Source organism: Opisthorchis viverrini (assembly GCF_000715545.1).
Source record: "Opisthorchis viverrini unplaced genomic scaffold opera_v5_462, whole genome shotgun sequence".
In the NCBI taxonomy this organism is placed as follows: domain Eukaryota; kingdom Metazoa; phylum Platyhelminthes; class Trematoda; order Opisthorchiida; family Opisthorchiidae; genus Opisthorchis; species Opisthorchis viverrini.
Window position 1 is genome coordinate 166,481 of NW_008752125.1, and position 15,604 is coordinate 182,084.

At 44.2% G+C, this 15,604-nt stretch overlaps 3 protein-coding genes across 3 annotated transcripts in view; 2 read left to right on the plus strand and 1 right to left on the minus strand.

Annotated features, from left to right (window-relative positions):
- T265_11245 (hypothetical protein) overlaps positions 1-15,604 on the minus strand; it is a gene marked incomplete at both ends in the record, with an annotated part of 63,921 nt that overhangs the window by 35,672 nt on the left and 12,645 nt on the right. The window contains one exon of the mRNA XM_009177846.1: positions 5,215-5,890. Coding sequence (XP_009176110.1) covers positions 5,215-5,890 — 676 coding nt within the window. The remainder of the gene's footprint in view (positions 1-5,214; positions 5,891-15,604) is intronic.
- On the plus strand, positions 835-2,313 carry T265_11243 (hypothetical protein; the record flags this gene model as incomplete). The annotated part of the gene is made up of 1 exon (XM_009177847.1): positions 835-2,313. The coding sequence occupies one exon, from the start codon at positions 835-837 to the stop codon at positions 2,311-2,313; it is 1,479 nt and encodes a 492-aa protein (XP_009176111.1).
- The window catches only part of T265_11244 (hypothetical protein), a gene marked incomplete at both ends in the record, with an annotated part of 76,546 nt that continues 66,713 nt past the window's right edge, over positions 5,772-15,604 (plus strand). Inside the window, 3 exons of the mRNA XM_009177848.1 lie at positions 5,772-5,882; positions 9,145-9,277; positions 9,926-10,028. Of these exons, the coding sequence (XP_009176112.1) occupies positions 5,772-5,882; positions 9,145-9,277; positions 9,926-10,028 (347 nt within the window). The remainder of the gene's footprint in view (positions 5,883-9,144; positions 9,278-9,925; positions 10,029-15,604) is intronic.

Genomic DNA, 15,604 nt, shown 5'->3' on the forward strand with positions numbered 1-15,604 from the left:
GTTTCGTCCTTCTTGGAGCTTATCAAGTAAGCAGAGTCTCCGGGTTTCCTTCAACCTTATGTCCTACCTGAACACAAATCGTACGCATTTCACGAAATACCGAGAGATTAGTTCATCCATTAGATGAATGGACCTTGTTTCCAATTTCGTCAGAATTGAACTGAACCCGATCAACAATCCTGGACGTCATGGGTCGACAGTGAATGGTGGAGAATTGGTTATCTTCACTAAGAGCTAAATGTTGAATATATCCCATCTCTTCTGCAGCGTCAGCTGAGCTAATGTGTATTAAGTACAAGAATCAACCCTATCGAAATGGAGAAGGGAAATGGGCGGAAGTTAAAAACCCAAGGAACATGTTCGAAAGTGCCCACTTCAACCGGACTGTTTCGTGTCAGAAAGTGTCAAGTGGAAGAACAGTAAAGCTGCTCGGTTAAAAAAGAGGAAGAAGAGTGTATACTGCGTCTAACAAACCTCGCATCCTTAGTGTAGCACAGTAGTGAGTGCGACCTCCTACGCGCTTTACGAAAATGCTCGACATCATGGCCGACAAAATCCGATCACTAAGCTGCGAACGAAAGTGTGAAATGCACTTATGGTTTTAGCTCAGTATTCCAACCGCCTTCGCATTGTATCACTGTAGGAGCATAAGTGAAATCAAGCTCATTACTGGTCCCACGCGAGCGATCGATCACCACATTTGAACGCAGTGGCACACAGTAATCGAACTGCAACACACTCATTTCTCCTAGACAAGCGTCAAGGTCAGGACTAATGTGGTCAAAACAAAGTATTCAAGGAAGATAACTAAACACCTGATAACAAGATATCTCCATGCGCCGACTAAACCCAGGGGAGGACGAGGAAAAGAATCACACATGCAACACTCAGACATTCCAAATCGAAACAAAAAGTGTCCTGGAAATGAACTCGCACACACCACGAACTACCAGCGAGAGTATGAAGGGAGATGTTACAATCCAACGCAACTGGAATATGCCATCAGGAGAAGAAGGATCACCAGCGCAGACCAACACAGACCAACAAATGTCTGATCCATCAAGATCGATAGTAGCTGACGCTTCAATACCAGGACGCCCACCTGCACCTTACGAACCCAGTTCGGTAGGAAATGACAGATCGAACAACGAAATGCAAAGGAGATCGAATAGCATGCAAGAACCTGGTTCTTCACGGCTTTCTCATCCGGATGAGGAAAGCTACGGCGTACCACAACATTCATTCAACCCTGCGCCAAGGATGATTCAGCAGTCGAGTAGTGGCAAATCTGGAAGCCAGAATGCTTTTAAAAGGCTCAGGAACATGGGGTCGATCGCGGAAGGCTCCGAAAGGTTGCCATCGTTACCACCACCAGGAGACTTAGGACAGTATGGCTATCCAACCACGCCGACAAAAAAGCCCGAAAAGCAGTATCCGGGTTACAAATCATACCAAGTAACACGCCTCATGTGCGGTTGCACAACGTTTATGACAATAGCACTGATGCTCTTCGCAATAGCCATGACCATCTTTGCGGTTGTGAAGAGTAAAGATTGTACACTGATAAGTTCAACGATAATGCTGTTGGCTGTTTTCTCGTTGGTCATTGTGATCCTTGAGTGGATACGCTTATGGCTGTGGAGAGAACCTACTCCTCTAAGCTTACGGAGAACAAAGCACAATCTCAGAGCTGAAGCCACCCTAGGTCCAGTGCACGCTGGAGGCGGGCTACCCATGATATCCAACACGCCAGGACCCATGGCAAATCCGACATACTCAGGTGTTGGTGATAATCCAAACGGCGGATTCCTATCTTTGGGTTTTCAAAATCGGTTGTATGACGTGAACCAATTTATATCCGGTCTGTGTCTGGTACTGTTGTACATTATCGGAGCCATCCTCATATGTGTGAATATGGCCGTTTGTGGTGTCGAACTTGGAAAAAAGGAAAAAGATTCAAACGAAGCTAAGTGTACTGAGTTAGCGATATGCGGTATCGCTTTCGCCGCATGTATGTCCATCTTACTTGGACTGCGGTTTGTAATGTGTTGTCTAAGTGACGCCTGTCAAGGACTGTTCCGTCGAACATTTGCGACCAACAGGGAACCACCAGTTCCAATAGTCGCAATCAATCAGTTACACCAGGTGCTACCAGGAATGGGAAACTATTGGCACACGAGCGGGGAACCAAGAGAAGGAGGTTACCAGCCAACCACTTGGTTGGTCAATCTTTCCGGTGGAATAGATCCACGACACCAATTGAGTATGATAAAACCAATGCCAGCACGTTATGCTAATGATTTGACACATTAATGTGTGCTATGAAGAACAATAACAAAAGATATTTTGTTGAGGGGAACCACTTCCTTTCGAGCATCGTGCCCAGTGGCTGATACTGTATTAGTGTGACAAATACATGAAAACTGTGAGTGAGTATATTTACGAGTCTTGTGCATAAATCAAGGAGTTACATTACAACTACAAGTTGACGTTTATAACTGTGTTGCATGATGAGGTTGAAATATGAATACTGGGCGCTTGTGGACAGCATCAACTCAAGGTTTGGTGATATACTGATCGGGCCTCACGAGCCGTAAGCAATCCTTTGTGCTGTCAGTTTCAATCCAGTATTTCTGAGAGGCCAGTTGGAGATAAAAACCGCCTCAAACCATCTTCGGAAACCCAGCGTCAGGTTTCTGTTCACTTTTCTACCAGCTCTAGGTATCTTTCAAATACACCTTTTGTGGTTGTACGTTAGTGAAGGACAAATGCTAATAATGATAAAGATGACGATGGCCAAGGAGACGACTTTGACCATCAACACCCCAGGACCCCAGGTGAACACAACGAATTCACATTGGTAGATGCAAAACGAACATTTGGTTACACAGCAGAGAGTTAACGGTAGGCATCTGGCTGTAGGGGCAGCTAAGCGATAGAGGTAACGGTTTCGATTTCGTCTTTTCTGTAGCGGCTTTATTGTGTTTTGCGCATTTGTGTTTTCCGCGTTTAGTAAGGAGTGACACAGACGGAGGAACTTGGAAACTCTGGCTTGATAGGAGGGATCCGAACAACTAAGGAGGGTTAGAGTGCCGCTGGTGAGATCCATTGTCGAAAATCAGCTTCACCTCATTCTCTCCCCAAAAGAAAACATTAAAAACAATGCTTCTGACATCCTTATCAGCTTCTGTACAAATTTTCCGAAGAGCAGAACGCATTTAGTATGGTGCGCCCAAACTTCTGTAGCACTTCAAGAAATAGCAATACTGGTAATGGCGACAGTATGATAAGCGGTAAAGCTGAATACGCCCTTTTCGAAGACCTGTTCGCCGATCACCTCCAGTGTTAACAGAGGCAACAACACCAAGGTACAGTAGGTGGATGAGTAGAGTCAAACATCAGAGTACGGCTCCCACACGGTATATACTCGAAGTCCCTCCTTGAGGCTGCCACTGCTACTGATGACAGTGAATGGAATACATAGTTTTTATATTCCTTCATGATTTCCACCTTCAAATCATTAATCGTGCGAAAGCTTAAGTGAATTTCACGCATCCTTCTCGCAACGATTCCTCATGGGCTTTGCTGTGGCTCAAATCCGGACTACAAGTCGACCCAGCCAATTAATGGAAATCAAAGTACAATAACCCTGATTTTTGTGTGGCGCGGTGCGTTCGGAAACACTGACGTAGCAAAAAAGTAAATCCTCATTTGAACTATCGGAAATGACCGGGAGGAATTTATTACATAAATCTGTTGTCTGCTTTCCATCTGGTAACGACAGTGACTCCCTGGAGTAGTTCAACCGCTGGAAATTCCTTTATAGATTCCTGAGGTCATGCTGTTAGTACACTAAACCATCTGAGGTGCCCAGACCAAACTTCCCACTAGTGAATATCATACACTCCGGAAAGCTCGAGATAGTTCAGTAATTAGGGCACGAAATAGCTGACCGGAAGGTTTCTTGTCCGAACCCAACTGCTCCTGTATGGATTTGGGTACCTTGGTGGTATCTCAGTTCTCGAGCATTTCCCTTCGGATGATGTGGCATTTAGGCACCGAAAGAATGTTAATGCTGAACAAACCGACTACACATTCTCATTAGTGCCTTCAAACGAAATGATCTTCTCCCCAGTTCAGTCTCTTCTGTATGTGGGTTACAGTCGAAAATAAAACCTTCAGCCACATGTACTTCGAACAACGGGTGGAGGAAGTAGTCTTTGAAGTCACCTACCACTTAAATTCAGAGTGAGAGCAGCTTTTGTATTTGATGCCCTTGCAGCCCGATTAGCTGTGACCCGCAGGATTTGTCACCCTACTCTCTGTTGTCTTTATTCCTCCTGATCTGACGTATCCTGATCGATTAGCAAGAAAGGCATTACCAACCTATTTCGACTTAACACGCTCCTCATTACCGTCCATCAGTACGTAAACAGTCTGTCTTGTTCAGGCTCCGACAGTCATGAACCGCAGATCATTACCTTGAACCTTACATTCTCAGATGCAAACAACCTATGGATCAGCTCACCACAAGGGTGTGGATTGCTAGTGAATATCGTTTACAATGGAGTACAAAACGGGCATGATTGTGAAGCCCGAAAATTACCACTCACTCACACCTTGGTAGCTATTGAGTCTGTAGATTGTCTTGGTTTGTTTGGACGTGACAGCGTTTCACATACTCAGCTTGCTGGCTAATACTTCTACATGTTTGCGCACTTAATCCTAACAGTTCACATACATTCAGTACCCATCTGAGTCCGGGTAGACCGACCTGAAGTTAGACAGTCCTCATTTGATAGAGGAGTATACATAAAAACAAAGGGTGTCCGTAACAGAAATGCGTTGGCTATACCGAAATCACCTATCAATAGGAGCTATGGGAAACAGAAGTTAACCATCAGATTTCTCGCCAGGAGTGGGTTTCACGGAACTGGCACCAGTAGGTACCACTTATACATTAATCAAAGATGTACCCTTAATAACTGAATAAGCGGAAGAATATGCGAGTCCATAACAATTAGAATGAAAGTTCCAGGAACAATATGGTCTTGTCGCCTGTTAAGACAGGTTAATCCGGTTTTATGGCAGATAGACTTTGAAAGGGTGCCGCGACGTCAGTCGTTGGATAGGATGCTAGAATATCTCCAACCGATCTGACCAGTCAACCTTGGTAGATAGTTTGTTCATGGTCTTTACGCAAACTCAGCTTACCTTGATGAAGTCGTAGCAGACGGTAACATGTCCAGCCTCAATCCTAACATTGGATGAAGGGTGTGCGTAAGGGCAGGTCTCAGAATATAGAGGACACTGAATTGGTCGGACAGCGGAGGGGTCTTTCGAATCAGCAGAAATCCCACCAGTCGAAGTCCCATGGACAGTGGGTGAAGTAGTGGTGACAGCTACTTGCTGGTCGGACGTCGGGTCCGATAGGATAGGGGGTGCCTGCGGAGCCCAGGAAGGACACACACGAAGCTTTAACCACAACGAGCACCGCGAGGTAGAGTTCAACTGCTGCCCTAACGGAGAGGGAAGAAGCTGACAAGGCGTGCTTGTGTTCCCGTTGGGTAGAGAACAAACACGAGGAGCGGAATGTAATGAAACTAAAGACGAGGATAGTGAGGAAGAACCCGAAAGACTGTTGGTCCCATCTAAGCTGCCCACGACAAGACTTGGCGAGAATCCGTGGAATCCATTTGATAGTGATTGTGGAATGTTCCCCAAACTCGCTCGTGATTGGAGCGTCTGAAGGGGTAATACATGCTGGAGAAATGCTGGGATGTTGGGTTGTAATGCTTTCTGATCTGCATACGGATGACCAGGTCCATCCAGAGAAGCTGCAGATGGTGGTCGGTATGGGGGTTGAGAGGATCCAGTTAACGGTGAGTGTCTGAAATTGAGAACAAAGAGACTGTCGACAACATTCAACAAGTATAAGCTAACATAACAATCAAGAGAGTGATGCTACAGGTGCGGCTTGATTCCCAGTTGCTACGAAAGATTCCTAACCAGTGGGTACCTGTTATATCTAACTGCTGTTCCCACTCCACTGTTAGGTGCCAGAAAGCGCACTTTCTGACATTGATCCAGGCTGTCTGATAGGCGTTTAGTGAACACCCACGGACATCGATCGTGCTTCTATGAAATGCCTGAACGCAGATCACATTCGGTCGTGCTTCTGTGGCGTGCATGGACACTCATCAGCTTTTGCTGAATTGACTGAATGATTGACTGGCCTGGATGCTTGCCGGCTTTCCTGTTGAGATTTTGGTGAAGTTTTAGGGTCTCAGTAGATTCTGGGCGTTCTGGGGTTACTTTGAGGAATCTGACTTTCCTGACACAGTTCTTCCGACGAGCCGATCTCCGTTAAAATACATCGCAAATGGAAATGAAGAATGAAGAACACGAATCTGAACTGATTTAATGTAGTAAAACACTTCGATAGTTTCGAATGCATTAGCAGATCTCTTTTAAACATCGAAAGACTGGTTTAACCCGCTAGAGGATCAAACAAGGCAAGTTTTGTTTGACCGGACAGTAAACGAGTGCGTCCAGGATGTGCTTTTAGGACACAACTACTGCTAATAACTACGTAACGACGGTTCGTTGAAGAGCCGAAGACGCGCAGGTTATCCTTAGGAGTTGGTGTCCACCAGAGAACGCTGGTCCAAAGGAGGACTAATCACCACTCACAGTAAGACTGGTATTCACTCTTCAGCCTTCCGTATACAGTATGCCAACAAAATTTATCTATTGAATATTCTGAGTTTAATAAAGCGCACAATTTCGCTAGCGACCGTTTCCAATCGCGTATCACCGGGTTAATACGTTCAGCTCTAACACCATTCGGGTGCCTAGCTGCCATGCCACCCGAAGGAGGCACGAAGACTGGGATACTGCCAGGTTGCCCAAGCCTAGACAGGGGAAGTCGAGAGGCAGAGGTCGGATTCGAAACACGGACTTTCCGGTCAGTGAATTCACGCTCTAACCAATTGAGTCATCTCGCCCGCAGGTTAATACGGCGATGAAATAGAAAACCAACAACGTTGTATGGCACTTTAATCTAGTTTTCCATATTATCGCCATATTCCCGATGAGATGTGATTGAAAATGATCGTTCACGAACTTATATTCCAGTTACCATCTAAACACAGTCGTATGTGCATGAAAAAAGATAACGGAGAGCAAATATTTGGCAAACACATAAAGTGCAGTGTGGTACTACAGCAGGCGGCGAGACCTAGCAGACACCAAAAACACACCACACACGCCCTACTAATGACCACTACGTGGGTGGGGAGTCCACCTATAGTTAAACCGACCTGCCAATCAATTGCTTGGCTAGTTGCAATAAACAACTAATTCAGATAGTTTCTTCCACAAAACTACATCCTCGGTCATAGACAAAGGTATTTCGGCCGCAACTCGGGATTGGGAGAGTCAAAAAAATTGCGGAGGCTCAGAAAGTGGTAAGCCTAAGAAATGGACCGAAGTATTTTGGAAAACCCAGAATAAAAGATGAAACAATCCCAATCAAATAGGATGAGGAGCGGGATGAATATCTTATTAGTAACCCGAACCACAAAGGTGAATGGATTCGTTTCGAGTATTTCCTGAACGTCCACTACGACTTCCTTCACAAGTATACTGCGATATGACACATCAGCCGACTTTCAAAGCCTTGAGTATTGTGTCAAGCAGAATCTGAACAGTTTGTATATATCTTCCTTACTTGTGAACATAACGAAAACCAGGGGGAAAGAAAGGCCCATATAAAGTTTCCTGTAGATACGGTTACCGAAGATTTCTAATTGGGATGTCCCTAAGAAAATGCAGCTCAACCAAACCAACAAACCTCCAAATCAAGATTTAGGGATGACGCCACCGTACATCAAGAACAATATCGAAACGATCGAGAGAATGGTACGACAACATGAGATCGCAGTGGTCCATAGACCCAAGAATATACTATGGCAAGCACTACCACAACCAAGAGTAAAACTAGATACAATGGAGAGGACGAATGTCATTTACGGATTTCAATGGAAGGATTGTGACAAGCACCACGTGGAACAACAAATATAAACTTGCCAATTTATTCTATTCTTATTGGGTAAAAAGGGATTTCCTTTTCTGTCGATTCCGTTTTACGCCTTTATTCCCTATTCGTGTTCTTGACATGAATGTCAACCACTTTTTGACCTTCATTAACACGTATGCCGATTTTTGACCTTGACACTGACACCCAGTTCATTTCTGCTATATGTGCTTCGTCACCTACTGAAATTCTTGTCTTGATTAGATGTGAGCTTCGGGTAAGCGTATTGTTTCAGGATCAGCTTTGGAATCCGTGTTAAATAACGCTGGTGTACAAAAGCCAGCATGGAGCCACCAAGACTTAAGGTTTGTACGTACCCAGAGTGCCACATTGTTGACAAACCTCCATTTGACTTTGCGCTTATATCAAAGTGGCCCACCTGATTTCTGGACGGAACCAATACTAGAAGGATACGATCGCTTCTCATTCATCTCCATGCAAGAAGAGAGGAAGAACATGACTCCAATTGAAGCAATGTTCATATACTAAGCCACGTAAGAACCCAAGGGACGAGAGTTTAAGGAGGCTTAGGACTCCACTGATTAGGCTGTCATCCCTGTCTGCCTGCTGCGTACAGCAGGGTGGGTAGGCGAAAACATCCTACTGCAGACGCCTCCTTTTTATTATTTTACCTATTCCCTCTCCTACCCTACTAAAGTCAAACAATAAGAAAAGAAACTCAGAACCATCAAACCGTAAGCCGTATGAGAAATCAAAGAAACCTTAGTAAGAACGGAATTTAAAGGGGAAATCAATTTGACCAACATATACAACTCCCGACAAGCAGAACAAGGAACCAAACAGGCCAAAGAGTGGGAATTATTCACAGAGCTGTGTACATCGGCTAATCAGACGCAGGCAAAAAACCGCAAGCTGTGGGAAAACCAATCAAGGTACAGAAGAAGAACTAATAAGGACAGGAAGTAGACAACTAAAAAATCAGACAATGGTAAGGTAGACTATACCACAGACTAATCAAACTACGCGTAACATTAATTTGAACCAACTACGTTGGATATGTATCATATTCTTCAAGAATTATGTAGATGAAAGAGGTAAAATACGAAATATCCACAAAACCTCGACTGGTACCGAAACAGCTGCAAGTCAGTTACCAAACTCGGCGAAGAAAACAATCAACAAACGCACTGGAGCTACCAGTATTCCGACACATCGTCGGTAAGCAAAATTTCCGCTGAATATTGATAGATTTGTCGTGATAATGGATAGTATATGTGTTCGTCAGGGAGGACGCCGGAAAGTAAACAGAGCAATATGGATAACGGAGTTTGAGTAGTTTGATGGTGCCTGCACTGAATGAAGGGTGTCAAGTCCAGGCAAATCCCTCAGAAAAGCCTGTCTACCAACAATATCGGAAACCCACTGCGAGTGGTGGGGGCAGCATGGGAATAATTTGAAAAAGAAATCCAATTCAGAGGAAATCAGCACTTCGAAGCTCTCAATTTCGAAGTCCCAATGATTTTGTTACGAAGCCACCTGTGTGAGCAGGTGACCAGTGGAAGTGCACAGAGGGTTGGGGGACATTAGGTGTCACAACCACAAAACCAACACAATATAGATGTTAGGAATATCAACCAAAACGTCAACATTATTGTGTGTGGTAGAAGCGCTCCGTACATCAAGGGATTCCAGTGACCCATTGCTGTCATCCTCTAGGTAGCAGACTAGGTAGAAAGCGCCAACGTCAAACTACTCATGAGTAGGTGAAATCCACTCTATTGAACAGCCCGAAGTATCGAACAGGCACACGAAGACAGGTCATGCGACGACGATACAGGATTTCCCAGGTTGTTTTCACTCATGCAGTCTGCAGCCTGGCATTTCCTCCAATGAAAAGTCCACAGACGACCCTGTATATCACCTACCGCCTCCAGTGCGCAGATCCCTATCCCATTTCCCCAAATCATCGGTGAGCGAAACTGTGGCAGCCTAACCACTGTATGGAAGGTACGCGGTTCCTAAGACTGATAAACTAAAGTAATAGTTACTTCACACACGGGTTCTGAAAACAATTATCACCTTATGATTGAATCATATCCCTTGTTGCGTAATTGCCTACACGGCACACTTTGTAGTCAACAAAGTTTATGGAAGCCTATCGACTAAAACGTAGCCTGTGGGTTACTTCGCAAATGAGTGTATAAGTCAACTTGGTGTTCAAGAAGGAAATAAGACTGATGGGAAATATGGGGCCATGTATATCGGAGAGGTCTCATGAATAAAGCCTGTATGTATGTTGTATCGATGAAATAAGACTGATGGGAAATATGGGGCCATGTATATCGGAGAGGTCTCATGAATAAAGCCTGTATGTATGTATGTATCGATGATCCGTGGCCAAAAGCTGAATCCTAACTAGGGTGGCTTTAAGATGAAGCCCAAATAAATCACTAATTTATGATATTCTCTAACCGACGTGCAGCTCAAGGTAAATTGAGACTCCTATTACAAATACTTGAGGATTCATCTCTGGCGCAAAATTTGCAATATGCGGTCAATTCTGATCACATACACTTTGACATTTGACGTGAAGCCGCATGGAGCACCTAAGTCAAAGACCAATTGGCGACTTAAGTTGGATTTCACAGAACTTTTAGACTAACTTTGTAAAAACAAATACCGAATGGAGGAAAATGGTAGGAAACCAACGCTGCCAAGCATTTTGGGACACACATTCGTCTCCAGCATGCAATTGCATCATTGAAGAACCCTCAGGCTCAGAAACGGGAACAAAGATGGAATGGATCTCTACCCGACCACTTGCAGGCACTTGTTCAGTCCAACGGGGAGGCTGTGCACTTTTAAAGCACCAACGCTTTTTGGCGCCGAAATGACGTAAACGGGTCTCGGTTGTTAGACAATTTTATCACGCTAACAGTCACACATACATATGACAGCTACGTTGTATTAGACCCTGGTGAGTGCCATAATTCTAGTTCGCTTGAATGAGATATGGTTGTGCCACTGAGCAGAATGTTGGTAGCTCAGGTGGCACAACCACCGACTCACCATGGCGCTCCCTAACAACTTACTCATGACGTCACCTCGATAGATGATGAAAAGTTTGCAATCAAATTGCCCAGCCAAAAGCACAAACCAACGAACAGATGTGGATACGGTGAGTGGGGTTGGTAGAATACGTTCATGTGATGAATACTGGATTCCAGTACACAAATTGTGTGTTCAGAGAACCTACCAAAGCATATGAAGGCGAAGTTAAAAACCAGAAACATGGATTAATCGTAAATTGCAGTTTCAAAGATCGTCGTCGCACAACTTCACAACCGAAGTTCATACTTCGTGACATTTATGGGGTAACTTAATGTATGCAAATATATAAATAACTAGGAATGCTTTTTGGCCTCCTTTACATCCTCTGGTATTTTAGTCGAACAGATGTTATTCGTCAATATACTCACGTGTACCACTTCACCTAGCAGCTTTTGACAGTCACGACAACCTTAGCAGTTAAATAGGTTACAAACCATACACACAATCCACAAAGACGAATGGGATGACGGATGCACACAAACGCGGTCTCCAACATGCACCGTGCGTGGATTTCACATTGGCAGAGCCACCGTCAATCTACATTCAGAGTTTGACGATGCTATGTAAACGCAACTGTTGACCGAATAAAAGAAATTCGCCACATTTTCCGCCACAAGATACAACTGAGTTTGTTGTGTTTTGCTGATAATCTCATTACACTGACACGAAAACTCGCGGGGATTTGTAGGTGCGATCCAATTCCAGCCGAGACNGAGCACCTAAGTCAAAGACCAATTGGCGACTTAAGTTGGATTTCACAGAACTTTTAGACTAACTTTGTAAAAACAAATACCGAATGGAGGAAAATGGTAGGAAACCAACGCTGCCAAGCATTTTGGGACACACATTCGTCTCCAGCATGCAATCGCATCATTGAAGAACCCTCAGGCTCAGAAACGGGAACAAAGATGGAATGGATCTCTACCCGACCACTTGCAGGCACTTGTTCAGTCCAACGGGGAGGCTGTGCACTTTTAAAGCACCAACGCTTTTTGGCGCCGAAATGACGTAAACGGGTCTCGGTTGTTAGACAATTTTATCACGCTAACAGTCACACATACATATGACAGCTACGTTGTATTAGACCCTGGTGAGTGCCATAATTCTAGTTCGCTTGAATGAGATATGGTTGTGCCACTGAGCAGAATGTTGGTAGCTCAGGTGGCACAACCACCGACTCACCATGGCGCTCCCTAACAACTTACTCATGACGTCACCTCGATAGATGATGAAAAGTTTGCAATCAAATTGCCCAGCCAAAAGCACAAACCAACGAACAGATGTGGATACGGTGAGTGGGGTTGGTAGAATACGTTCATGTGATGAATACTGGATTCCAGTACACAAATTGTGTGTTCAGAGAACCTACCAAAGCATATGAAGGCGAAGTTAAAAACCAGAAACATGGATTAATCGTAAATTGCAGTTTCAAAGATCGTCGTCGCACAACTTCACAACCGAAGTTCATACTTCGTGACATTTATGGGGTAACTTAATGTATGCAAATATATAAATAACTAGGAATGCTTTTTGGCCTCCTTTACATCCTCTGGTATTTTAGTCGAACAGATGTTATTCGTCAATATACTCACGTGTACCACTTCACCTAGCAGCTTTTGACAGTCACGACAAACCTTAGCAGTAAATAGGTTACAAACCATACACACAATCCACAAAGACGAATGGGATGACGGATGCACACAAACGCGGTCTCCAACATGCACCGTGCGTGGATTTCACATTGGCAGAGCCACCGTCAATCTACATTCAGAGTTTGACGATGCTATGTAAACGCAACTGTTGACCGAATAAAAGAAATTCGCCACATTTTCCGCCACAAGATACAACTGAGTTTGTTGTGTTTTGCTGATAATCTCATTACACTGACACGAAAACTCGCGGGGATTTGTAGGTGCGATCCAATTCCAGCCGAGACCACTACCAACCTTGTAACTTGGCCTGACGAAGTTTTTGTGTCAAGAGCGAAACGTGGCCCAGCAACAAATCTACCGATTGTTACCAAACTTTTCCGGAAACACCAGATACTGTTTGTCTACCGAAAGATATATAAACCTGATCCCTCTTACGTGCCGCTAAACTAGGTCAGTCGTATAAGGGTAGCAAATTTTGTTGTTGTTCGCTTGCTACTATGTTAAGTGTAACAAAGATGCCCGCATTTTTCCTGGCCTGACACTACTGACATTGTTGATGAAAACTCCCGGGTCTCATAAGTTGTGTCATATCAAGGAAAATACTCCAGTAACTTGATTATTGTTCTAACTGAAAAGTGGTCACACTCTCGTGAGGCAAATTCACTTAGGAATATTAGAAGACCAGCTATTCAGATGAGTCCGAGTTATACTGAGTGCGTAGGTGTTCGAGTGTTCGTATTTTGTTTGTGATAAAGTTTGTAGCAATCTTCCATTTGATCAATAAGCGAGTTAATATTCTTCGATCAGGGATATCTTGCTTCAGGAGTTGGTTTAAGAGCGATGGAGATGGGCCGTTGTTTCGGCGAGGGCACCTTATTTGTTGCCCAAATATCGAATTGAAAGTATACATGACATGAAAGCAACGGTTTAACGATTCTACGGGACCAAAAGCATTACATCCCAAAGTGTGCATAAAGAAACAATTACCTAATTTCTATACACGCGATAAACATAACCTCTGCCTTCTTTGGGGAATGTTCCTTCTGGAAGGGGTCTATCTACATAAATCTAATAAGACAGAATATTTCCCTAACGTAATGCACTCATTTGCATACCGATTTGGCTTTCACGGGAGACTCACCTGGAACCCAGCTGAATCTCTCGTTATTGATGTCTTTGAGCAAATTGGTATGCAAGTGGGTGTATTTCACTAAACGGCGTACAAGTTTACGATTGGCCACTTTCATCTGTTGGTTATAAATTGTAAGAGAAGTCTCTAATTAGTGTGCAAATGGGAGTGCTAATCGAAATCTGTCTAATTTGTGTTTAAGTACAGTATGAGGTTGACGGAAACTCGGAGGACTGCGTTTACCTGATGAATCTCAAGAAGGGCGAAACCGGTGGTGGGCTGTCCACAAGCTTTCAGCAACCTTAAGGTAGCCTATTAAGAACATTTCCCTGTTGTGGAGCTTCTGTTTGAAGTGCCGCAGTATGGAAACTCAAGGGACTAATGATCCCATACCTGTCCGTGTGAAATAGAAAGTCTCCGAATAGTAGTTACCGCTAACAGGCAAACGCGGCTAATAACTGAATAAAAGATGTTCTTGTGACGAAACTCGTACTCATTTGGACTCTGTCTATCCCACAGTCTCATGTAGATCGAGCTTAGGTGACTTTTTCAACACATCATCTGTTTGCAACATATACAGCACAGGACAAATAAAATCAAACTGTAGTCGAGTTCAGCCCGAATAAAAATCCATACTGGAGAGTCATAATGTTTGTCGAAAGTTACGCGGAGTCAGGAAGCTATGTGGGGGCAGAATTCGACTACCTGGTTGCGTGAACACTGTACAAATCTGTCTGCTAATGCATATACGAAGGGTTTCGGCGGTGTCATCCATTCTCGATCTAAACACTTTGGACATCTGTTATGTAGCTTCATATACACGCATCAAAGCTGTTTGGTTGAAGCAGAACCATCTACGGCACGCCGTTGTCCGCTGGGAGAGCTCGCCAGAATGTGTTAAGACGTTCGCACGATAAGCTACCTCGTTGCATAACCAACATATCTGTCCCCTTGGCTGAAAAGCCGAGCCACAAGACAGCGGTGGTCGACCATCACAAGAGCCTACGTTTCTAGGGAGCAAGTTGCCACAGATGTTCCAACCCCCAACCTAAAAGACCAGAAGGCTGTGTTAGCCGGACCTCTATCCGTTAACTAGGTATTGGAGGCTCTTTGAGTATAACACTATACTCCCCAGTATAACTCAATGGGTTATGGGGTGGGGTCCCGTCGCTTCATGACGGACCCACAAAATGCTATATTACAAAATGCTATAAATAGTATTCCGTTGAGAATGATTGATCAGTAGTGTATTTTGTTGACCACCCAGTTTATATTTTCTGCACAAAATTATCTCAATTACAGAGTGAGGTCCCTATCCCAAACCCGAAAACCTCAAACTCATTCGTTTGTTCGCTTCAAACAACCCTACTTGGTTGTGGACCTTGGAACACTGAAATCACACCGAGAACAAAGAAGATATTCTTTGAGACAAACGTATCTAAACGGCAAGGCATTTTGAACGAAGTAGTCGGTGTTAGCGTGTCAATCTAACCTTGGAACGCAGCTAGATCAATGACCCACATGAAAATCCACCAATGCTGCATCAGTCGCGAATACCTAGAAACTGATCTGGAGAACTAGTGGCGATGAAAGAAAACTGCTGCCTTCTGAACTGTGTGCAACCTGGCTGACAATCCGGTGTACGCATCCGAG